Raw genomic sequence first — 27124 nt, 5'->3', positions numbered from 1 at the left:
CAAGATGCCTTAGAGGAACATTTTAAAGGACTCTGAAAATGTTGCACCTTCATTTGTATTTCAGTTAATTGTTAATCTATTTCACATCTTCATATTTGTATTTTAATAGATTCAATTGTTACATTTCAGTTAATTAACGTCATTACAGTAACTAAACTCCTCTGAAATGCTCTACCTCAACATACTGCTCATGTATTTTGTTATTTACAGTTGTGTAAACTGATGTCTGTGTTGGAGTAAATAAAACATTAAATCTCCTGCATTGGGGCATTTTCGACAGAAAAGAAATTAGTTGCCATGACTTATGAACGAACTCTCGTATAACCATTTACCAACATTGTTAGGAATGCTCCAGCCCCGTGCTAGATATTACTTCAATTCAGCAATTTTCAAAATGTTGTTTACTTTAAAATCAGGTTTCTTTTATTGTGCATCACAGCAGTTGTGTATCTTATCAATGAAGGGTCCAGCTTGAAGATCATTAAACATGAGGTGTATTTTGAAAGATATTTCCAATAAAATGTGAAGTGCCTTCTTTTCATTGATAGAGGTATATATACTGTTTTTTTATGAAGACTTGTTTATCTTTATATCATAATCTGATGTAAGTGAAATGTGCAAGTAAGTAAAGTTGATTGGAGTCACTTGCAAGAAGTATTTTTGGGGTTCTGTTGGCAGGAGCATGTGAATGAAGGTGGGAACAATATGTGAGAAATTGTATGTTTCACCACGGAATGAGTGTGGGTTAAGATTGGACTCCCCTGTGTATTGCTTCACAGTCCTTGTGTCGATAAGCATTAGTCTGATTCACAATTATTGCAGCATGCGTGGAGAGGGAGCCGCCACTGTTTGTTGGTTGTTCAGTGCAGTGAGAGGCAGTTTGCATTGCCTAAACTGCCTTTCATGGAACTTTGCTCTTGCAACCAACACACTTCTCATAATGCAGAAAATAGTATTACTACAGTCCAGAATAGAAAGCAAGCTTTTCAAAATGATTGGTTGGGACGTTCATGCTGTAGTCAGAAGCACGTTTGTACCAGTGAACACTCCGGCAAGAGTCAGCACATCAGTGTTGGTGCGAGTGCCTGAATGAATCTGCCTCAAAGCTGCTGACACATTCTGATGAAACCCAAACTGAGTGAATAGATTTCAAACTGCGCCACCATTGTTGCATTTCCTGACTGTGCAATTTGGCTCTAATCCTCTTGTACGTCCACTTTCTCTTTCCTTTTTTGAATTCGGTGATTTATTTCTATAATTTACTGATTTACACATGTCGGGCCGAGCTGTGACTGGTTTCAAACATGTCAGTCAGTCAATGAAAGTATAATAGAATGATGAAAGACATCAATGAATAGGAAGAAACAAAATGAATAAATCCAGTGAAGGAGATGAAAGTATGGGATTCGATCTTAGTACTTGTTTGTGATGGTAGCCACTTGACTGCTAGACAAGAAACCTAATGATGGCATCATTTTGAAGTCTTGTTATTATCTACTTTATTATTGTATGGGTTTCATTGAAATGTCGTATGGATGCCTTTGCAGTGGTGGACTGGACAAAAGCTTCACCTTCATGAATAAGAGGATATATTACACGGGCTCAATGACTTTACTTCTTATTTCACGAAAGCCGTATTTTGGATTTTTTTGCACCTTAAAATCATCCTCCTCCTGTTAGGTTCGAACCCATGATATTAGAGTGAGAGACCTGTGGTAGACACAGCAGCTTTGTAACAGGTTGATCCCTGCAGTTGCAGGAGTGTTCACGGTGGTGATGTAGTTGTAAGCATCAGCTTGCCAGGCTCACAGTCTGCTCTCTCCCCCTGAAGGATGAAGCGGTGGAAGGGGCTCTGAGGGAGATAGGGCTTCTGTAGTCCAGCTCAGTCACTTCGCCAGCCAGCACCTTGTGAAGTCTCCTCTTCAGTTTCTCCAATCTTCATTTTACCAATTGTAACTCACAGTCTTTGTGTGCAATATTACACAAAGGGGCCACGTCCATATCTTGTACAATTAGCAATAATATTAGAAAGAAGTAATAAATTTCATTCCACCCAAAAAGAAAAAAAAAATTAAATTGAGGCAATATTTGAGGAATTGGAAAGCGCTTGTAGTAATTGTGACATGGCAGTGGACGTGGGACAGTAGTTGTCAGGACTCCACATCCCGTCAAATAAAGCTACCTTAGCGGCCAGCACTGTTCAACAACATAACTCTCCTTCCCTGCGCTACAAGCGGAAAGGAAATGTTTGTAATATTAAATAATTCATACTGATCACCTTATGATTAATTTTCCGTTTTGTCACTGCCTAGAGAGAAACTAAACTAAGCTGAGAAGCTATAATAGTGAAATGCAAAAAATTAATTGAGCTGGAATTATATTAATTTCAAGTAAAAGCAGGACAGAATGGGATTTGAGGCCAGCACAGCATTATAAAACAGAACAGTACTGTCTGAATACTTCAGTTTCTATGCAGCATTGTGATCTAAAAGAATCCTGAGTAAGCTGATCGAAAGAATTCAGTAAAGATATAGAGTTCAAAAACATTTGAAATAAAAATTTATCAGGGAGCATTAAATAATTTTATAAATTAATGTAGCTTGTTTGCGACATTGTTAAATTTGAGCAATATTCTTAAAATTTTGTAATCCAAAATGTCTCTTTCTGAGAACTTGAAATTTATTTTGGTCTATCCACCTGCCTGTCTAACATAAATTTTGCAAACTTTAGTGACTGTTTTCACCAACATGACTTATTACAGGAACATTGTCGGTATGTTTTTGCAAATATTATGCTATTGAATAAAAAAAAAAAAAAAAGAAGAGGTTTGTTCAAGGACACTCCGATAAAAGAGGAACTTTGTGAACATATGAATGGCATTAGAATTTCAACTGCTGAAAAGAAAATAAGATAAAACTTTGGATTTGTAAGTTAGGATTACATAGCAACAGGACATTGGTCCTTTGTGATGATCTAGCAAGTAACATGTTACAGCATGAGCCGTGAGTATTACGGTAAACACCCCATGATTAGATGATGTGAGACTTATCCGAATGTTCTGTGGTGTAGTAAGGTGTGAGAAAACGTGAAGTTACAAAGAGAATTGGTTAAAATTCAATAAACCCTGTAATTAATTGCTACCAGTTAACTGGTTAGGCATTACCAGCCTAAGGTTCGGTCATGATTGAATTAATAAGAGGGAAGAGAGTGCAGATGTTGACAACTGCCTTCCATTGCACAATGAAGACTCCTGTCGCCACGTCCACAGCTGTGCAGGTAGAGCTTAGCCAGTAGTGACTCTTAGTGTTGTAATGGTCCCTGCTGCAGTTGTGTAAATAACTGTAAATTGTACATACACTGTGACGAGCGCAGGCAGTCTGCTGCTCTGTTCCGAGGTGTGCAAATGTATTGTTGTAGATGTCAGAACTTTATTTCGAGACTTTCCCGTCTCTGAGAGTATACATACTTAAATATTTTTTTTACCAAATTTTCACATTTCTAATGTAATCTTTGCATTCCTATCAATTGAATTGTAATGTGTCAGGAACACAGGTTGCTGACGCTAGTTCTAAGCATGACGTCTGCATGGTTTTAGCATTGGCAAGGTCTTCCTAAGAGGACGCAGACTTGCTGCACTCATCCACATCATAGTTCCTTATGTAAGATAATCGGAGTGGGACAGCAGTACCACAACATACATTCTGGTCTGTACGGAATGGTTACTGGCAACATAGATCTTATCTGCAACTCGGAACAAGACAATATTGGAAATTTTGAAGAAAAATTTACAAAATTTAAGAAACACTTTAATTTTGAGATATTTCACACATCACAAGCAGCTTGTCACGTGTTCACAAGCCATCCTCACTACTTGGAAGACATCAGTCTGTTTCAGTATCAGGAAATTGTGGTATCGTCCCATCTCTGCGTTTTTAGAAGTTCCTGCACATAGTTTTAAGTTCTTGTTATCTTACAACAGATTCTATTTATTAAACTTATTCCCAGTTTATTTACAACTGGATGAGTGCAGCGCGTCCTCTTCACATGGTGTATTTCTTGAGATATTCAAGTGTGCTTATTGACAACTTGTCACTGTTTGAACTGTTTCCATATGCATCTGTCTGTCCTTTTTATTGAGTTACTTTCAATCCTCAGAATGCACGATAATGAATTTTGTTTGGAGAATTGTTAATTTCTTACTGAAGGGTAAAGTTGAAATAGAAACAAAGTGGAAATAATCCATTCAGCGACAAGGCTGATCAATCCGTAAGCACAGTTTCATATCTCCATTTTGTCATGGTTATATAGATGCCAAACTGCTCTCTAGTAACTTGATTTGTAACGTATTTTAGATCAGTTTTTCTACACATTGTAATGAAAAGTAGATTTTTCAGAATGCTACTTAATAAACCTCCTTTCCCTTGCCATGTGGACAGTTACTCACCCTCAGAGTCCCGCTGTGTTGTGGTTACAGTTCCAGTGCATAAGGTAAAACGAAGGTGAAGTGGATGTAATTGGATGTTCTTAGAAGACGACAATGTAAAACTGTAAAAATGACCAGAGTCTTCGTGATGTAGTGATTTTACCCCACCTGCCAGCCATCTTAGAAGTCAAAATGGATTATGTTTTAGATGTTCATCGACAGAACTTTCAATGCTCAACAGGTTCTGTTGAAGAGTCCAAGTGACAAATGGAAGGTTGGACCACATGGAACTTCTCTAGTAGTGATATGTGAATGACTGTTGACACCAGATATGTAGAAGTTAACTTACACAAAATCCATGTTTAATATGAAGCCAAGCCATGTTCAGTGAACATTGTACCATGATTTTGTCTGTTTTCTTTATACTTGCATGTTGTCTATAGTATTTTCATGTGTCAACTGTCAATTGGCTCTAGTGAGTTCCTAGCAGAATTGCATGATTTAGTATGATGTTGGTTAACTTTTTGTGATAGGAAATGTTAGACACCTTTTAAAATTTTAGAGGGACATACTGACGGGAACTTCAAGGAGAAAAATTCATTATTAAACATTTAATGTTGAGCACAAAATTTCCAACATGTGTCATGTGATTCGTGCGTTTAATAAAAAAATCTCATATTCCATATTTTGAAGGTGGATGTCTGTTTATATCAGACTAAAACTAGTCTGTATGGAAGGAATACACGTTATTTGGGCGAAGCTATCTCTTATAGTAGTTGCCTCACCAGACGGCAGTCAGAAAGTCTTTGAAGCAACAATAAACTAATTAAGTCTTGATTGTTTGTTAGTATGCTCAGATTTGCAGAAGGTATGCATCTTGGCTAATTGAGCAGTTCCTCTTTTCTGTCTCTACAGGCTAATTACAATTATATTGATATTAATCAGTCAAAATATACTTTCTTTTCTTTTCTCTATATTGTAACAATAATTATTTCTTGATTTTATAAACCATGAGATATGTGGCAACATTGTACCCACGCACATGGCATTTGTCATTGTTAAAGTAAGGAGGGAAGACGACCAACTGCTACAAAGGATGCCATGAGCGAGCTGATTACATGTGTGTGGGGTGACAAATGATGAGGTTAATAATCGGGGTTGAGCCAGAGAGCAAGTTTTGTTTTACAGAATATTTTATTAAAGTTTTACTCTGTTGCCAGTTACATTTATAACATGCTACAAGCAGAGTTTCAAAGAGTAGCACATTCCCCTAGTTGTGCATAACCTCATTGTTTTATAAATACATTCCAAATAATCTGCACTTAGTGAACTGTTAGATGACGTGATGGGTACTTCGAAGTTTGAGCATTATACTTGCGTAATAATGGCATATTGTGAAATCATAAACAAACATTGAGATACAGTACTCAAAATGTTCTTCCCATTTACTTTTTTCATAAGTAACTGTGAAAGCTATATTTTACAAAACCTTGTTATGTTCAAACCAGGATCTTTCCCCAGAATTGGATAATAAATTAAATTGGATTGTTTACAGGGAAGTGTTAGGCTGTTGCACTTTGAAGTCGTTTTGTATTACGTATTTTTATAGAGTGCTTGAAGTTGCTTAGCATTTTAGTTTGCTTTGTAGCTAGTACAGATACAAGAAATCAGTTACTCAGAATCCTTTGTTCTTTCAGTATCTCTGCAATTTAGCTAGTATTTATTGAAATGTAAAACAGTCTTTCTTGTGCATGGGCTGATGTACATTCCTCACTTCAACACCACCACCACCACACTTTTCTCTTCTTCCTCATTTCATATAACCGATTAAGTGTGATATGCATCAGACGAATGCATTTCAGTTACAGATGAATAGGTCTGCTGCTATTGATGGGTCACATTTCCAAAGCTTCTGCTAATTCTGCATTTAGTGAAACTTTCTTTTTTTGCTTGTCATCACCATGTGTAGTCATTTGTTTAGAATGTGATGAATTGTCTGTTCAGTTTGTTTGTGCTCGTATTTTTCAATGGAAGCTGATATAGTGAGATGTTAATGCTGTAATGAGTTACACTGATGTTCCTCGAGGTGTTGTCCACATTGATTAATTTTGTACATCCACTCTGAATGTTGTTCACAGTTTCTCGTGGAATATATTCGTGAGGCAGATAAAAGTAAACACATCTAACCTGAAAATCTCATGTCGCCACCATCTGTTGTGTACTATCGCCAGGCAGCGCAGTTTCCTGAAGCGGCTCCTCCTGAGATGAGCGAGGGACTATCTTGCCACTTCTCTAGACCTCCTACTAGAAAGGCCTCCCTTCAGTAGACCAAAGTCACAGGAAGGAGTCATCTTTATTCCAGTTTCAGCTTCCATTTGTCGATAGAACAGCAGCAGTGATATTGCAGTATGACTGGATGCCTTGTCCATATAAATGTGTACTTTACTAGGATCTCTGCCATAACCCTTGGGATAGCTTGGATGTACACTGGTCTCAACAGCTCCTCTTGGAAGTAAACTGCATTGACATTAGCTCTGCTGGCCACTTTCTTAATTTTTAGCTAACCCCTGGAGCAATAAATAACCAGCACCACCATGAACCCTTTAGAAAACTTTTCCTTGCATTGTCTTATTAAATTAGAACAGCCTTCCCCCCCCCCCCCCACATTCCTGATAAAATATGGCTTGTTGATATCATCAAGATATATCCATGCTTCATCTAATGTCACCACCCATTGCCATCTGTTGCCTGCGAGGTGCTGTTCATAGAGCTTTCTTGTATTGTGAATGTGTTTCCTAGATGAGTGGTGATCACGTGCTTTATGTCGCCTCTGTAAAGTTAAATGATGTATCCGACAGTTCAGACCTTCCTTCTAGAATGCTTCTTTGGGTTGGAGGATTTTCCCTCAACTTCAGACCTCACTTCCTTGATTATCCTGGGGGGTGAGAGAGGGTTGACCTCTTCTTCTTTTAATTTTTTCTGGCCACCCTCTATGTTCAGGGGCCTGACTTTTACATCAGTTAATCACCTTACTGATGGTGCTTTTAGAAACACTTATTTCAGATTGTGTGGTAACAGAGGGTGCATGCTAAATTCGTTTACTTTTATCTGCCCCAACCCTCTGTATTTAATGCTTAACTTTCCTGATGTGCAGCATTTTTTCTATATAGGGTCGTTAGTACTATTATTATTATTATTATTATTATTATTATTATTATTATTATTACTATTATTGATGGTAAGTTGTTTTGGTGGCGCTATAACGGTTGTTTGGTTTCCAGGCTATGTTCAATGAATCTCCATTTGTTTAGCAAGTGCATCTATAATTTGTTTAAACAAAAGCCGCCCTAAATAAGGGTTCGATAGATCGGTCTACTAATCAATTCATAAAGAATAATAAGTAAACAAAACAATTTTGTGACACTTGGAAAGAAAAAGAAAAAAACATTAAGATAAGAAAACGTAGGAAATCATAAATACATACTAATTACTACTTTCTTCTGTTTAAATTTTCGACAGATATTCTACAGATAACAGCTAATATGTATAGTGAATATGGCGTTTTAAAGCTCTTCATATACGTGATAATTTTAGTACAGACTTATTGCTGAGTACATAAATGAATGGTCCATTTAAATAAAATCTGTTATGCACATGATAAACACATATCTCTGTGTGTGTGTATCAAAATGCAATAGAAGGTGATTCTTCACCCTCTCGCTGATGGTGAGTAGCGCCCATTCTGCTCTCAAGACTACTTTAAATTTAAGTGATGCTCGCAACTGCCGAGGTTATATCAGTGTCGTCGGTGTGCGAGAATTTTATCCCGCAGGAGTTCTTTTACAGGTCAGTAAATCTACTGACATGAGCCTGTCGCATTTAAGCACACTTAATGCTATCGACCTGGACTGGGATCGAACCTGCAACCTCGGGCACAGAAGGCCAGCATTCTACTGACTGCGCCACCTAGGGCGACCCCAACACTTAAACTGTTTAGACACACTGTTAACGTGTCACAGCTTGTTGGGATTTGTAGTTATGTGGTTAGAGGCACGCAGTGTTATGTCTGGCCAACAATGCTGAAGATCGCGGGTTTGACTCTCAGCCACTGCAGTCAATTGAAGGATGGGGAGCATCGGTGTAAAACAGTGGATGTAATGGTATGCTTGGGTGATGGGATTTCAGTTGACTGCAGTTACAACTACTTCGCTCCTTTTTCATAAGTTACAATAGAAATACAGTATTATTTTTTGCAGTTTCAATTCTCCTAATTTCTCATACAATTAAAGAATGTATTGGCATCTGATTTCATAACGTATTATATTACGAGGTGCGTTTGAAAAGTTCTTGGCCTGACACATAGATGACATTGAAAAGTGTCAACAATGCCGCCATTGTTAGTGGCCATTTTACATTAGTTCAAACACGAAAAATCATAATTTTCTGTTTACTACATTTTGTGTATTTTAATTTTGAAGTTAGTGTGCCGAACAGATTGGCAAAAATGTAACATATCGAGCTTCGTGCTGTCATTACATATTCTGCAAAAAGGGAACGAGTCCAGACATGGACGCTACACTGGGGGAATCAACTGTGGAAGAAATGGGCGGCACTATTTAAACATGGTCAAGAGAGTTTGGAAGACGACCCTCACAGTGGGCTTCTAGTACCAGAAACAAGTGAAGAAATAGTATAAAAATCCACCGGTGTTGAATGACCGTCGACTGAAAGTGCGGGAAATTAGCGAAGTTATACATGTCTCAACTGAAAGGTTGTGCCACATCTTAGTCAATGTCTTGGGCATGTCCAAGGTCTCCGCAAGGTGGGTTGCGCATTTGTTAACATCAGAAAAAAGCATGTCCCATGTCAAATTTTGAGGGATTGTCTGGCTTGATTCGAGAAAAACACGCCCGATTTTTTTAGACTGTTTATGACCACTGATGAAACCTGATCCACTACTACATACCAGAGACAAAACAGCAGTGGAAACAATGGAAGCACAGTGACTCTCTGCCTCCAAAGAAAGCAAAAGCTGTTCAGTCGTCCGTGTTGAGGGGTTCGAAGGAGATAATCATGATTGACTATCTAGCAAAGGGGAGAACATTATTCAAATCTCCAGCAGCAACTGAAAGGGAGAAGAAGCCGGATATGGCCAAGAGGAAAGTGGAGTTACATCACGACAGTGCACTGCTTTGCAGACAATTCTGTGTTTATATTGTGTCTGTTACACAAAAGGATCACCACTGCCTGCTTTAACTGTAGGAATGTGTCCTCTTCTTCCTAACACACCAGCTTAGAATTTCAGTTGTTTAGTGTTTGAGGGCTCACAGCTATTGCAGTGCTCCATGAAGGATTAGTCGTTTACATCATTGATCTCGGCATGGGTCGAACGACGCCTAATTGAGTTATTAGCGATTGTTTTAATTAACACTCGGATATTGATGTATAGCTATTTGTGCCATTGCCTGCTTTTGGCGATTATGGTGATGAATCTGGGGCACCAATTAGGTCGGTTTCTGTATGGTAGGATGTCATGAGTATGAAAGTAGGCAGGATGGATGAAGATTAAGGTGATACCCAGCATTTACTCTTAATGGGTTGAGGGAAAACTTTGGAAAAAGCCTCAACTATGCAACTTATTGCAACCAGAATTTTATCCTGGACTCGATAGTTTTGCACTCTAACCACTGCTCCAAGCAGTGGACTATATTAGGGATGTAAATATTCTTAAAAATGTTTTCCCTTTGTATACAAACTTGTGAATTTGTTGGTTTATAAATAGTAAAAAGTTTCTTCTGGAAATAAGATAGAATTGTTGCTTTTGTTTGAAGTGGTTACAACTTTCTGAATTGGAAATGCCATTGCCAACGTAATGATAACAGTGTGCACTTACAATAATGTCACAATTTCAGGCAAAATTTCATAGCTAAGCAGTACAGCCAACCTAACAGATCTCTTCATATAAATGGATTTAATAATGTGAATCAATGCAACAAAAACAGATAACAAAGCAGATAGCAGTGCCACCAACCCAGCAATAACAAAACATTGTTGGGACATTGCGCCATTGTCTTGTTGGCTTGGCGGCACTTATTTATTCTGTCTGTTTTGTTACTTTTATTCACATTAAATCCGGCATTCTTGTTGGGACACCCTTTTTATATGTATGATGATTTTTTTCAACAGACAGGAACTTAATACTATTCTTATGGAGTTTAAAATAATAGATTTTGCAAATATAATTACTGGCCTATGAATTTAGCATGTTTTGAGCTCGTAAGAAACTTGCATGTAACAAGTTTTGCAGCAGTGCAGGTGTTCAGTTTTAAAGTGATTTAAGCTTGTTTTGGAATCTGAAACTTGGTGAGATTTGAAGCCAGTGTCAAGGAATCCAGGGATGTATCTCATTCTCGAAATGTTACGTATATGCAATACTACAGTGTTTTCAAGTGAAGACTACAAATTCTCGTTAAACTGGTTTGTATAAGCTGTTTTTAAAGTCTGGATGAACTAAAAGGCTCTAAGAGATACCGAAGATAAGCATATACAAAACGAACTTATCATTACAGAAATTAAAGTTCTGACATCAAAATACCTCCTCATCCTCCTCCTCCTCCTCCTTCTTCTTCTTCTTCTTCTTCTTCTTCTTCTTCTTCTTCTAATGGCAGCTTCGGAGGTTCAGTTCATTTGCTTCCTACAATGAGATGATGTTTTTGCTAACCTGCTGATCTCCATTCAGCTGCTTGCAGTGTAGTAGTGATGCGCATGTATTCTTTGTAAATGCTTATTTTACGAAGTCATGGTGTTGTTAGTCGAAGGTTGTATTTATTTTCTGTCTAGGTTTATTTTTGTACTTCTTCTTGTTTTGGTTAATGTTTTCCAAGGTCCATCTGCTGCCAACTGTTTTGTTATGTTTTTGAAATATCCGTAGGGGTGAAGGGTAGATCGCCTGCGTGCAGTGCCCAGACAGACTAAATCCTAGCTACGTCAGAAGGCAGAATTGAACTCAGACAGGGAAGTGCATGCGTGCTCATATGTAAAGTAATGTGCAGTGGAAATAAATAATTGGTTACAGTTCACGAAATGAAACGAATAACAATTTTAACTGCAAAATTAGATAGTATGTCATGGTCTACATTATTGACCTTGAGGTTCAAGTTAGATTATTAACAGCTTGTAGTTCCTTTTAGTCATCCCCAGCATTATTTATATATTCAATTCGCGAGCCCAGAATAATGGTGTTAAAAGTATTCGAGGAATTGTAATTCTTGGAAATCAATGCCCCCGTCTCAAACAAAATACAGTACTTGGAAGGGACGATTTTCTGAATAATAGACATTTTTTGTTTAAAGAAGGATATTGCAGTATGAATTAGGTAGGCATTTTACTATGGAGGGGCAGATCTCCACCAAGGAATGAGACTTGAAACCAGAATGGTGATGTACTGACTCTGCTAGCAGGTCACTTCCGTGGTTACCTTTTGTACTGTTCCAAATGTGTTATATGATGAAATTCATATTTTATGCACTTCTTTGAAAAATATTGGAGTGCAAGAGGTCAAATGACTTTATTGTCAAATGCCTGGCATTGGAAAACAACAACAACATTTTTTATTTACTGAACTTGTCAATGCATTCACATGTTCATGCCCAAAAGTTGTTGTTGTTTTCTAATGCCAGGCGTTTGACAATAAAGTCATTTGACCTCTTGCACTCCAATATTTTTCAAAGATATTATCATGGCCAGCCACTGAAGCACAGATTTTGAGGTGTTCCGAATCCATTTCTTGACAAAAGTGCGGTGACTTTTAAGGATAGAATGAAATGTAGAAACAGTTTCGTTCAATTTCTCTCAGCTAATATATTATGTCATTCTCTTTTCGATTTTTTTTATCTGACAAAAACTCATTTGCACAAAATTTTACCACAAATTGGTATGTTTTTGTTTTCACAGGAACTGAATAATCTGGAGATTTTCTATGTAATGTTCTGTGGCAACACTTTTTTATTGAAGACTCAGCCCTATTATATTGGAACAGTACTAACATGAAACATCGACCTGCTGTGGTGCTTCTCAGGAATATTTAAGTAAAAGAAGAAGTGGGATGGATATTGTTTCTTTGTTTATTTACTTACTCTTTACTTATTTATTTATTTATTTACTCTGGTGGAGTTAAGGCCATCAGGCCTTCTCTTCCACACCACCAGAAATGTAATACAACTACAAGAAAAAATGTAGGCCTACATCACATGTCGAGCAAAAAAGGAGTATGTCTTTATCATATTTGGACTTAAATGACGAGTTTAGTTCCCCCTACCAAGTATTTTGTACTTGGTTATTTAACGACCGTGTATTAACTAGTAGGTTACTTAACATCGATAGAATTGATGATAGCAAGATGGTATTTGGCGAGTTGAGGCAGAGGATTTATCATAGATTACCTGAATTTCTCCTTACAGTTGGGAAAAACCTCGGAAAAAACCCAACCAGATAATCAGCCCAATTGGGAATCGAACCCACACCCTAGCGCAATTCCAGATCAGCAGGCCTGACCTATGCTGGTGGTCCCCACTAGTTCTATATTATGTATGATTTCTCCGCCAATGTGATGACAGAAATGCATCATTGTCACTGTGTAGTAAATTGATCAATGCTGAATGGCGTTTGTAGTTTAAAGAAGTTTTTGAATAGAGATTTGCATGACCAACATGAGAGGTGGTGGTGGTGGTGGTGGTGGTGGTGGTGGTGGTGGTGGTGGTGGTGATGTACCATTGCTTCTTGCATTTGCAAGCCAGTAGTGTGTGTACATACGGAGTGGTGTGCAATATTTAGCATGTGGGTGAATACTTAGTCTGGTATACAGTGCAATCCCATTGCACGGCACAGGTGCACTATCCATTTGTCAGTGCTTCTTTCGACTGTGTCTGTGTGCGTCTGTGGTTTCACCCTACACAAACTGTATTAAAGATTTCTAGAATTTGAGAAAAGTGTGTTTTGTTTGGTTGATAATGGAATGGAAATAGCTCAGCTAGTGTTGAAGTAACTCATGTTCACTACTACAGAATTAGAAATATGATTACTATCATCCTGTGGAAGTTTTGAGTATTACTACATAATGTATTCAACATATTTTTGTTTAGCTTTTATTCAACAGTTTCGCTATTGTATAATATGTTGGTATATCCTTTGGAAAGGAAATGTAATTTTTCTACACAATCTTCGTCTTATGCTGCCATTCTTGCACGTATTGTTAAACTGAGAACCTGATATTTTGAGCCACTTCTTCATATTCGGCACTTTATTTCACATTGCAAATGAAAATGTTACTATTGACTGTTTGCTATGGTTACCATGGTTGTGAAATGTAACTCTGACTGAACACATGACAACATTCAAATTTCTCTGCGAGTTGATTTTTACGCAGTTAACAATCATGAATACTAACAAGTCTAGTTTTGCCTGATGCTTTTGTCTGGCACTCTTTGATGAAGTTGAAGACTGCATTTATGAAACAAAGTTTGAAGATGAGACTCCTGTAGTGGCGGTGGAAATCACAGGTTCACAGTTCTACTGCGTGACACTCAGGGGACGTAGATAATGTAGAAAATTCTGCAGATTGTATATTGTTGGGATTCCATGAGTTTGCTAGCCACTCCCCTCCCAGAGCATTTATGCGGACTTGACTTTCGCGTGTCATTTTTATTCCATTATCCTACAAACTGTGAATGAACATTGCAATTTCAGATAGTTACTGAATTAAACAAAACAAAAATTGTCCGAAAAAGTGAACATAGTTATGCAGATGTATTCATAATGGAAAGCAGATGATGAATACTTTGTGTTCTAATTAAGTTTCAAGTGCTATAGTTGTAGTATAGATCTTCTGATGTTCTGGGTTTGCACTGTATCTTATGTGAGTCCCAGGATGTAAGTCTATAAGTCTCTTCTCTTCTTATAGGAGGAAACGCCTCAAGGTTTTTTCGAAGACCATGGGCTCGGTTAAACTGGACGTGCAGCAAGGCTTTGAATGAATGTTCGGTGATGCACTGGAAGACAACTCTGCTTCTTTTGTTTGAGTGACTTGTGTAACTCAGGTTTCTGTACTTAAATACTCCCCACCATTGACTGCATTGTCAACTGGAACCAACATCTTGAGTCGAGCGATGGGAAGCTGACTTGCATTTGTTTGGTCTGATCCTAAAGTGCCACGTAGTGTTCAGAATCTCTTGTTTAATATTGCATTGAAACTCTCAAACAGAGCTATTGTGTGAGAAATAGCAAAATTCTATTCTGTAGTTAGGTACACATTAATAGAATGGTAAATAGCACATTGTGTGTATCTGTCGATTAGATGTTGGTTTCAAATCATGACATCATGAGCAGTCTATTGTATTATTGTATTGTGTTGTATTCTACTCTATGCTCCCAGTTTCTTGTTTGGCTGTGCATTTCAACTACATTCCTGGAAGAATTAGCAGCTGTTGCTGTGTGTACATATGAGAAGCAAGCATTGTCTGTATGGGAATGGTTGATAACGATATTTTTAAAGAGTTACGAAGTAGGACGTTTGCATTAATTTGCGAGGCAGCTGCAAGTTTTGTTGAAGTGTTACTCCATGTTAGTGTTGCCATTTGAAATGTTATAAAATCTCAAAGTGATATATATTGTATTAGGGCTTTACCTTATCTTTTGTCCTCATCCCTTGTTTGAAACACCGTTATCGTTCCAAAGTGTAAGCAGATTGGGCGGCTTGAGAGACTTTCCCAATAAGGAAAATGCTGGCATTTGAAGTGTTGAATGCCCAAATCTTCATTGGACTACGACAATTGCTTCCATTATGGACGAGCTGCTAAACATTCTACAGCAGTGTGGCTGTGTCTTTCCCTGCCAAGTCTTAGAACCAAGCACAGGAATGAAGGTAGGTGACTTTCGAGTACGGCAATTCATCACTAACCAGTTCATTGTCTGAATAACGCAATTTCATGCTCTTGTTAAAAGCTATACTTATAAAATAATGATAATGAAAACTGCTACATATTATAGAGAACCCTGCCTGGTGCTCACAAGAAAGTGTCTGGAAGGAATTAGGGAATAAGGGTGAGTGGTCTTGCGACTGAATATAGTTGGGTGTAGAGGAGAATAAGAATGAAGTACACTAGTTGCCTGGAATCTGAAAGCATAGTGGCTGTTAGCTTCGTCTGTAAAACAGAGACTGCGCATGCGCGACCATATATTGTTTCTACCCACCATGTGACATCACTCACGCTTGCAGATCCCAGGCGGGAAGTATAATGTGGACTGACTTGTCCAATGAAACACATCACAATAATGATTGAATGTATCCATATTAAATGTACAGTGTTACTATAAATGATCTTTCCGATTACAAACTTGAATAACCATCGTTAGGAGACACTTAGAAACATGATATTGGTCTCAATAGAAAGAGAAACTCAACTATTTTTGTTATCCATTCGATTGAATCACATGTGCTACACTTAAATCAGCAAAAATTAGAAAACATGAAATTGGTATCAACAGAAACAGAAACTCCAACAATTTTTTCACTGGAAAACATGAAACAAAGAGAAACATTTGGTTCACAACCGTAAGTAAGTTACATGTGCTCAATGTGAGCTCCTGGTGTCCCACGACACACATCAAGTCTGTAGTCAATTTCCTGCCATACACGTTGTAGCATTGGACCATCCACCAGTGCAATGGCCTCTGTGATGCGGACACGAAGATCCTCAATGGTAGTGGTAATGGTGTCTGATACACTTGTTGTTTTATAAAACCCCACAGAAAAAAAATCACAAGGAGTGAGGTCGGGAGAACGTGGAAGCCAATGTAAACATTCTAAATCTTCACAGCCAGCACGTCCAAGCCATCTCCTTGGAGTCGTGTATTCAGTTCGTTTCTGATATCTAAGTGGTAATGGGGTGATGCCCCATCCTGCTGAAAAATGAGACCTTCGATGTCCTGTTCCAGTAGTGGAAGAAGCCATAACTGTAACATGTCTAGGTACGAATTACCTGTGACTGTCGCCTCGACAAAAAAAAGAGGGCCATACACCTTTTCACGGCTTATAGCACAAAATACGTTCACTTTGGGGGAGTTGCGTACATGTTCCACATAACAGTTAGGATTTTCCAAAGCCCATATCCTGACATTGTGTTTGTGCACTTTTCCTGACAGATGGAAAGTGGCTTCGTCACTAAACACCAATGATTCGATGAAACCTTCAGTTTCCATTCTGAGTTGCATCTCCTCACAGAAAGGCTGTCGCTTGGCTTTGTCGTCTGGTTTCAGAGCCTGCAACAATTGCACACAGTATGGATGGAACTTCAAACGTTTCCGTATAATCTTCCACACAGTTTGTTGGGGATGTTTAATTCTCTACTGGCTTTTACGGTGGATTTCTGTGGACTTCGTGTGAAACTCTCTCTCACATGCTCCACATTTGCCTCACTTACTGCTGGACGAGCGGTTGACTTCCGCTTACAGATGCATCCCCTCGTTTTGAAGTCAGCGTACCACTTACGGATACTGGGCCCACTGGGTGGATCAACGCCAAATTTTCTTCTAAAATTGCGTTGTACAGTGACAACAGACTGGGATATGTGAAAATCTAGCACACAAAATGCCCTCCTGTCTTTGTTTGGAGCCATTTTTCTGTTATATCGTGTCCTAGCAACGAAATTAATAAATATCTGACAGGTTCACCAACATAACAAAAAAATTTGAGTTTCTTTTTCTATTGATACCAACATCATGTTTCTAAGTGTCTCCTAACGATAGTCATTCAAGTTTGTAATCGGAAAGATCATTTATAGTAACACTGTATTTCATTGTACAGTAGGTGTGTCTCCCCCTCCCCACTTGTAATTGTACCATCCCTTCATCATGCAGTTTCTGGGTGGTTCTTAAGATATTTAACTCGACAATTAACGATATCTGATTTTGTGATTCAAAGTTCATAGTTTCATATTTCTTTCATTTGAATCCAAATTAGTACAGTATAAAATTCGTAATTTGATATATATTTATTATGATTCATAGTCCAAAAGACTCTCGACAAAGTCAGCAGTAACAGGAAAACAATAACAGTTGAAAACAATATTGCCTACTGTATGTATAAAATTATGCCTTCTGGGTCAGCCAATCACAGACAAGTCGTTTCAAGGCATTCTTTTCACTAGGCAGCTTATTGCACATTCTAAGAGCACTGATCGAGTAATTATTCTTCATTGTCTTTGTCTGCATTTAGGAATGTCAGTAATTTTTCTCCTGAGATCATAAGAGTGTGAACAACTTGTAGCCTCATTAGAGTTTCTCATTTCATAGCTATACATAATTGCCTCACGAAAAATACTTGTTTAGTGTTCGGGAAGTACTTTTCTGCAAATTGACACTTTTTTTATGAACTATGAAAAAATATGTTTTACAGTCCCTAATCATTTGCTATTAAAATATTGGATAGTATCCGAAACATTTCTGTTGGATTGTCTGTGTTGTCTTCCTAGTGTCCATTAAAGATGCTGCTCTGTCTTATTCAGTTTTTTACGCAGAAGACATGCTTGCATAATTCACAGTCCTCTTTGTTGCGTTGTAAGAAATTTGCTTATTCACCACCTACTTCAATTATGCTATATTGGCTATAATTTCTCGCCTTTCACATTTAATAGTTTCCATGCACTGAGCATTTTAAAATCATTGTTAAAAACGCATTATTTTTGTTTGCAAGTTCGCACCTGCTACAAACTGCGTCGTAATTCTGTTTGATGTTTTCAGCAAAAATATAACAGTTGACAGTCCTACTGAATCAGTCTGTAACAACAAAAGCCCTGCACCACTAGCTATAGAAAGTTCCTTCCCAAACCTCATAAAAGTGACTAAACCATCGTGAGCTGAAGACAGTACTCCACACCAGGAAGAAGTCTTGCGAACTCAGACTTAAAATTGTTTTTCTGTGTCGTAGAGCTGTCATACTTGTTCTGATCATGTTCCTGCCTCCTGCCATATGTTTGGGAATTGATTAAAACAACCAGTGTCTCTAAATGCATAATCAAAAAAGTGTAAATACGGTAATCTTGTGTCCTTTTGCGTTTCTTATGGAGGAACCTGTGATTGTCGTAATTAAAGTGTACGAGTACGAAGGTCTTTCTTGTGTTGCGGGAAAACTTTAATTGGAAATCACAGTCAGTATAAAAAAAACATGTTTGGAAGCCATATCCACATTTCATGGCAACAATTGAAAAGAAAACATTTTGTAAACTAGTGTGCAAAAGAGCTTATGATTTCTGCTTGTTTTATTTTATTCTTTTCTTACTTGTTACTCTTTTATTCAATGTGACATGTATTTTAATATATTTCTCACATGCGCCATCATCTGAGAGTCAGTAAAGGAGCATCAGGAAAAAAATAGCGAAGTGAAAGAAAAATGAATTGTGAATTCAGAGATTCGAATCTGGGTACTCTTACAGTATAGTCTACATATTGTCCATTGGTCCACATTGATAGATAGTCATGGAACCTGATAACTTAATTTTAAAAAATAATTGTCTGGGAAAACAGTTTGTATTGGAGCCACTGCAATATAGGACTTATGTGTAAGTGACTAGATTAGTGTGTATAGCTGCCAAACTCCAGACATTTGTGTTTAACTGGATTTAAAGTGTTGTATTAAAACCACCATCATTACATTCAACACATTTTTGCAATCTGCCTAGTTAAACATTAGGCATGTAGTCATGTTGGACAGATGCCAAACACCTCACTGGATCTGCTACATGTTGGACAGATGTCAAACACTTCACTGGATCTACTACATGTTGGACAGATGTCAAACACCTCACTGGATCTGCTACATGTTGGACAGATGTCAAACACCTCACTGGATCTGCTACATGTTAGACAGATGTCAAACACCTCACTGGATTTGCTACATGTTGGACAGATGCCAAACACCTCACTGGATCTGCTACATATTGGACAATGTCAAACACCTCACTGGATCTGCTACATAGTGGACAATGTCAAACACCTCACTGGATCTGCAACATATTGGACAGTTGTCAAACACCTCACTGGATCTGCTACATATTGGACAGATGCCAAACATCTCACTGGATCTGCTACATGTTGGACAGATGTCAAACACCTCACTGGATCTGCTACATATTGGACAGATGCCAAACATCTCACTGGATCTGCAACATGTTGGACAGATGTCAAACACCTCACTGGATCTGCTACATGTTGGACAGATGCCAAACATCTCACTGGATCTGCAACATGTTGGACAGATGTCTAACACCTCACTGGATCTGCTACATGTTGGACAGATGCCAAACATCTCACTGGATCTGCAACATGTTGGACAGATGTCTAACACCTCACTGGATCTGCAACATGTTGGACAGATGTCAAACACCTCACTGGATCTGCTACATATTGGACAGATGCCAAACATCTCACTGGATCTGCAACATGTTGGACAGATGTCAAACACCTCACTGGATCTGCTACATGTTGGACAGATGCCAAACATCTCACTGGATCTGCAACATGTTGGACAGATGTCTAACACCTCACTGGATCTGCTACATGTTGGACAGATGTCAAACACTTCACTGGATCTACTACATATTGGACAGATGTCAAACACCTCACTGGATCTGCTACATGTTGGACAGATGTCAAACACCTCACTGGATCTGCTACATGTTGGAAAGATGTCAAACACCTCACTGGATCTGCTACATGTTGGACAGATGCCAAACACCTCACTGGATCTGCTACATATTGGACAATGTCAAACACCTCACTGGATCTGCTACATATTGGACAATGTCAAACACCTCACTGGATCTGCTACATGTTGGACAGATGCCAAACATCTCACTGGATCTGCAACATGTTGGACAGATGTCTAACACCTCACTGGATCTGCTACATGTTGGACAGATGTCAAACATCTCACTGGATCTGCAACATGTTGGACAGATGTCAAACACCTCACTGGATCTGCTACATGTTGGACAGATGCCAAACATCTCACTGGATCTGCAACATGTTGGACAGATGTCTAACACCTCACTGGATCTGCTACATGTTGGACAGATGTCAAACACTTCACTGGATCTACTACATGTTGGACAGATGTCAAACACCTCACTGGATCTGCTACATGTTGGACAGATGTCAAACACCTCACTGGATCTGCTACATGTTGGACAGATGTCAAACACCTCACTGGATCTGCTACATGTTGGACAGATGCCAAACACCTCACTGGATCTGCTACATATTGGACAATGTCAAACACCTCACTGGATCTGCTACATATTGGACAATGTCAAACACCTCACTGGATCTGCTACATGTTGGACAGATGCCAAACATCTCACTGGATCTGCAACATGTTGGACAGATGTCAAACACCTCACTGGATCTGCTACATGTTGGACAGATGTCAAACATCTCACTGGATCTGCAACATGTTGGACAGATGTCTAACACCTCACTGGATCTGCTACATGTTGGACAGATGTCAAACACTTCACTGGATCTACTACATGTTGGACAGATGTCAAACACCTCACTGGATCTGCTACATGTTGGACAGATGTCAAACACCTCACTGGATCTGCTACATGTTGGACAGATGTCAAACACCTCACTGGATCTGCTACATGTTGGACAGATGCCAAACACCTCACTGGATCTGCTACTTATTGGACAATGCCAAACACCTCACTGGATCTGCTACATATTGGACAATGTCAAACACCTCACTGGATCTGCAACATGCTGCACAGATGTCAAACACCTCACTGGATCTGCTACATATTGGACAGATGTCAAACACCTCACTGGATCTGCTACATGCTGCACAGATGTCTAATTGGTGTCATGGAAGGATAGAACAAATCTCTGCTGCAAATCTTATGAACATGTTGCTATGGAAGCACTTTTTTTTTCCTTATATTAGTATAAGTTCAGGAAGTAACTTCTGGCGGGTTGCATAACATAGAAGGCCTATGGCAAATCGGTTTTAGTGTGTACAAAAATATCTAAAAACGTAAATTATATATATTTCTGTTGTCAGACCAGCTGATATATGCCCATTTGGTGCTGTGATGTTTATTAGCAAAATTACTGTTCTCACTTACTCTGCTCAATCCACAAGTCACTTGTTGAATATGTGTGACATGTGGTCAATTATAATTTACGTATCAGTTTTGATTATCACTTCGAAGTAATTATAGGACGGCAATAGATGTTTCTTCGTGAAATGGAAATTATGTGATCTATTTCATTTTTAGACAAAAGTGTTCTCTTTCTTCTTCATCTCGTTGTTGGGAAAACACAGTAATTTGGGCTAGAGACAGACAGTAGCAAAGTTACTATACCTTTAGCAAGTGGGATTGCCGACAGCATGAATATGAACTAAACAAGTTGATGAGGGAGTGGGCGACAGATGTCTTCCATGATATTTAACAGCGCGTGTTGTGATGGCTACATTTCGGCTATGTGTGTATACATATCTTGTTGAAAGCGCATTTGTTGTGTTTTATTACATGCAGTGATGGAATATTCCTCTCACAGAGTTATGCATTCTGAGGGAAAAGAAATAATACACAGTGCTGTTAAATTCTGTGAGAATGAGAAGACATCAGGACCATCCATTCTTCTCAGCAAAGCAATGGAGCGAGCAGCAAGCAGTGTGCATGATGTAAAAAGCACATGCTGTAGGAACGCAAAAAATAACCGCGATACAAAAGAAAATCATATGGGATGATTTTTGACAAATGCCTTGTGAGAAGGAGATTTAAAGAGTTGTAACTATATGAAAACTCTTACAACTTGTTACAGGCAAACTTCATTATAGCATGTTTCGCACAGTATTAAAGCAATATTCTTAGCAGATTTAGATATTCATGACAAAATTTTACAGTATAATAAATCAATGGGCATCATAAACAGAATCATGAAACCATATCTAGTTCAGTGACATACCCGCCCTTGTCTGTATAAAACCTTAGCACGACTAGTGGAAGTGGAACATGGACTCTAAGGAAATGTAACACAAGTAGAATCACTGGAAATCTAACACAAGTAGAATCACTGGAAATCTAACACAAGTAGAATCACTGGAAATCTAACACAAGTAGAATCACTGCTAGTGAAATCAGATTCATGCGCCGAACAGCTGGCTATACTAAGTGGGACCATGAAAGAAGTGAAGACATTTTAAGGGAACTTGAAATGAACTCTATACTAAGTAGACATATGTCACTATAAAGATAACTGGCGTCAGCATGTGAGGCGTATGTCTAGGACTAGAATCCCTCGTGCAATCCTGCATTATCAACCTAGAGGCAGGGACATCCAATGAAGAGATGGGCTGAAAACTTTTGTGGACCATATCAGTCCTTCTGGGATTATAATCTGTATGGCTGCTGCTGCTGCTGATGATGATGATGATGATGATGATGATTAAAGCAAATAGGCTTCAGATTCATTAAATGCAGCATATCATACGAAATGAAAACAAAAATTGGAGATCTATCCTTCGAAGAGGTTGAAAAATTCAAATATCTTGGAGCAACAGTAACAAATATAAGTGACACTCAGGAGGAAATTAAACACAGAATAAATATGGGAAATGCCTGTTATTATTCAGTTGAGAAGCTTTTGTCATTCAGTGTGCTCTCGAAAAATCTGAAGGGTAAAATTTATAAAACAGTTATATTACTGGTCTGTATGGCTGTGAAACTTGGACTCTCACTTTGAGAGAGGAACAGAGGTTAAGAAAAATATTTGGGGCTAAGAGGGATGAAGTTAAAGGAGAATGGAGAAAGTTACACAATGCAGAACTGCACGCATTGTATTCTTTACCTAACATAATTAGGAACATTAAATCCAGACATTTGAGATGGATAGGGCATGTAGCACATATGGGTGAATCCAGAAATGCATATAGAGTGTTAGTTGGAAAACCTTTGGAGAGGCCAAGACGTAGATGGGAGGATAACATTAAAATAGATTTGAGGAAGGTGGAATATGATGGTAGAGACTGGATTAATCTTGCTCAGGAGAGGAACCGATGGTGGGCTTATGTGGGGGCTGCAATGAACCTCCGGGTTTCTGAAAAGTCATTTGTAAGTAAGTTAAGTAACGAGCTTTAGGAGATGTGTTTAATCATTTAAATAAGTTAAATACAGTACTGCAGGGCAAAAATGAGACATGCTAGGGAACATTGGCCATTTCAGGTCAAAATATTTTCTGATACGAATTTATTCAATAGAAATTTTGTCTACTTGAAGTTATTCTTCGAAATCCTGGAGAACTGTGACAGAGCGAAGGATTATTATAGAGAGGTGGTGGAGTGACAAAGTCCCTCGGCAGGCATCCATATTGCCCACCACAAATTCCATTCTGCTGCGGAATGTGATCAAACTTGGATCACCATGGTGGGAAGAACAGAAGTTAACCCTTCGGCCACTGGCAACTTTAATAGATTAATTCAATGTACGGAATCCTTCACGTTAACCATGTACAACAAGTACAAGTGACAGCTGTCTTGAGTTTTGAGCTGTGTGTTCAAATATTGCTTGTCACCACAAGCTGTGCGAACTGAGTAAAATTGGTGTGGCAGATTTTTTTTTTAAATAACTATCACAGACAAAGATTTATGCATCAGAATAATTCTTTTACACACAAATTTTTATTTTATTTTTTTAAATCTAATGTATTTCTGTTGATTTTTATGCTAATTTTGCAGGAAATTTTTGCATAGCATTGACTAGTCTGATGCCGAATGTTTATAAATGGGCATTTTTCATAAATCATCAAAATAATACATTTAATATTTTGTTTTATATATTTCAGTCCCCCCCCCCCCAGCCCCCACTTTATTATGCTTTCTGGCTCTAAAGACCTTACAGCTTATGTTTAAATGAACAGAATTCTGAGAATAAAGTCCAGAGAAAGACTTCAATCCCATATCCTACATAAATGGTTATGTAGGCATTGTATTGAAAGATTTTATATAATGATTACATATGAACACTTTGCTAAAATATTTAACATTTAGAAGAAAAAATATAAAAGAATGAGCCATTCAAAATTAACTGTTTCATTAGGAATTTGCAAACTTGATGATGAATGTGGAACTGGCATTCTGTTATGGATGCGAGAAAGAAAAGTTAAGTCCTAGCCAAGATTGAAGATTTCAGGAGGAGGCACAGGGGGTAAACTGAAGAAAAGTTCATGGGTAAGTTTTTTTAATGTGTTCTCTTATTGGTTTAACCTGAAGATCAGTGTGTAACTGATGCTTCTTACGTACCAAGATGCATTAACAGCTGATCATAAAAATTTGTAATTTATTTAGATGATGATGTGCTGCACCACCCCCCCCCCCTCCCAAATTGGGCATCCATATGTGACCATAAGTCTGATTGATGTCTTGAACAGCAGAATTTTTATGTCTGCATATACAGTTGATCTTCTGTTAATGAGGGATCGTACTTGACTGGAACGCTGTTCGGCTTTTTGTAATGTTTGTTGAATGTGTTTCCAAAGCACCTTAGTATCCAAGTGCACAGCCGATATTTCACTGGTTCATTATGAGGGAGGTCCGGGAGAACAGTATTGTTTAACGAAAGCTGCGGGATATTTTCGCAATGTAAACATTTTGACTTGACACTTTAAAGGACTGTTGGGACCATTTGTCTATTACATTAAGAGCAGTTTGAATTTGTCGATCAAGGATGAGAGCATCTTCATGTTGAGAAATTATAGCAACATCGTCTGCAAACAATGCTGAAGAAGAATCTGTAAAATGGAAAAATCTTGATATATAATGTGAAAAGAAGGGGGGGGGGAAGTGGTGATCCTTGAGGAACGCCATTAGTTATATTCCGAGAAGTGGAGGAAGTTTTATCAAGACAAATGCTGAATTGTCTGTTGTTTAGGAAATTTGTTATGATTTTAATTGGACAAGAAGCAAAGTTTCAGTAGTTTGTAAATGAGGCCATCGTGCCATACAGAATCAAAAGCTTTACTGTAAACAAGAAAAACCAGAAGTGAGTTAGGGTTGATACTGTTCGATTTTCGAACGGACAGTTTGGGATTGAACTCGGAATTACCCTGTCCCATGTCCATCGAATGTAAAAAAAGGCCGGTTTTCTGAACTGCTTTGAAGTAAGTGAATATCATATTTAATGTGATGAATGGGAAGGCTAATTTTACATTTTATTAATGAAACGTTATCCTTGTTTTGATGTTTCATTTTCCCTTGGTTACTCTACTGGCCAAATTACACGTGAGGATCCCTATGAAGGGAGTATGGTCCTTGCGAGGTAAGAAGAGATGGTAAGCTAGTAACTCAGTGTCTTAGGGAGCAGGTAGAAAGAGTGGTGTCATTGGCCAGCTGGGACAAACGAGGCTCAGTCATTGTGTTGGGGGTTGATAATAACGAGTGGAGAAAAAAAAACTCTTATTCCTTGCACGGGATCTCCTGAAATGTCAGCAGTATGTGGCACTGATTCCGTTTTAGAAGTATATAATCTCAAGAAGGCTACAGCATGGGTATACCTGTGATTGAACCTAAGTTGCATTCCACCCTTGCTAAACAGCTTTCCAGTAAAGGTGCATCTACATGATTCAACTTTTATTTCAACTTTAAGCTTCAAAGCCATGCATGCAAAAGTGAACGAAACGCATTCAATTGTGCTTCCCCCCCCCCCCCCACTAAAATTGAGGCATTCAGGGAAATAACACACCGCCTTTGCTGCGGAAAATTTCACACAGGACATGGTGCCGCGACAAAGATGGCCCCATACTGATGTTCTGGATCACTAAACAAGCTGGAACGTAAAATATCATTGTCACACATCTGCTATGACGTGATCAAAATGGATGCACATCAACATACAAATAAGGAGGGGGGGGGGGTGTGACAAGACTTTCGGACATTATTGTAGGTTAAAAGTTAAAACGCGTACGATATACTGTCAAATGATATACGTAATAAAAAACCGCTGCATCAAGAACCTCTACAGTCTACATTATTGAAATCTGGAACCAGTCAAGAAAAAGTGTCTTAAAGGGAACTCATACGTACTACGAAGTAAATCATCGCAGTTGTCTCATGATTTCGCAATTCAATTCTTTCTCAGTATTTATTTCAAAATTCTAAATTATCGCCCAAAATTCTGTGTAGACTTACTAAAACTGAAGCACTGATTGAAAATATTCTGGCCCCTGATTCAATTCAGTAAGTTCTAAAGAATGTCGGTATCACTCCTATTTCAGTAGCATGTGATGAATCTACGGAATAATAATAATTAGCATGTGCTGAATCTAAACGGAATAATAATAATAATAATAATACAAGCTGATGGGAGATCTTCAAGATCCATTGTCACTACCATAATAAAATTTTTCTGTAGCGATATTTCGCTAGCATCATGGTGTACTGGTACACAGAATTATTAAATTTACTATGTTCTATTTTTTTTTTCTTATATGTCTTAATCTTGTTTAAAATCTGCTTATATAATTTTTCATTTTAAATTTTATTGTGAGTTATTCTGTGTCGCAAGGCAAACCCAAAATATTGGGTCAGACTAATAAATTAAATAATAATATATTTAAGGAAAAGTCGCATAGTAGGTACCGGTATTTAGG

General features: G+C 38.2%; 1 protein-coding gene across 3 annotated transcripts in view; it reads left to right on the top strand.

The window, feature by feature from the left end:
* The window catches only part of AP-1sigma (AP-1 complex subunit sigma-2), a 43277-nt gene extending 28196 nt beyond the window's left edge, over positions 1 to 15081 (top strand). For 2 of the 3 annotated variants that reach the window (XM_069836472.1, XM_069836474.1), the window contains exon 5: positions 14382 to 15081. In XM_069836472.1, coding sequence (XP_069692573.1) covers positions 14382 to 14426 — 45 coding nt within the window. In that variant the 3' untranslated portion in view covers positions 14427 to 15081. Of the gene's footprint in view, positions 1 to 1831; positions 5398 to 14381 lie in introns of those variants that run through there. The other variant, XM_069836473.1, reaches the window with a different exon arrangement.
* Positions 15082 to 27124: the final 12043 nt, after the last annotated feature.

Source organism: Periplaneta americana, chromosome 9 (genome assembly GCF_040183065.1).
Source record: "Periplaneta americana isolate PAMFEO1 chromosome 9, P.americana_PAMFEO1_priV1, whole genome shotgun sequence".
Taxonomy (NCBI): Eukaryota; Metazoa; Arthropoda; class Insecta; order Blattodea; family Blattidae; genus Periplaneta; species Periplaneta americana.
Note: the sequence above shows the minus strand (reverse complement) of the source record. Positions and strands in the feature narration are given on the sequence as shown.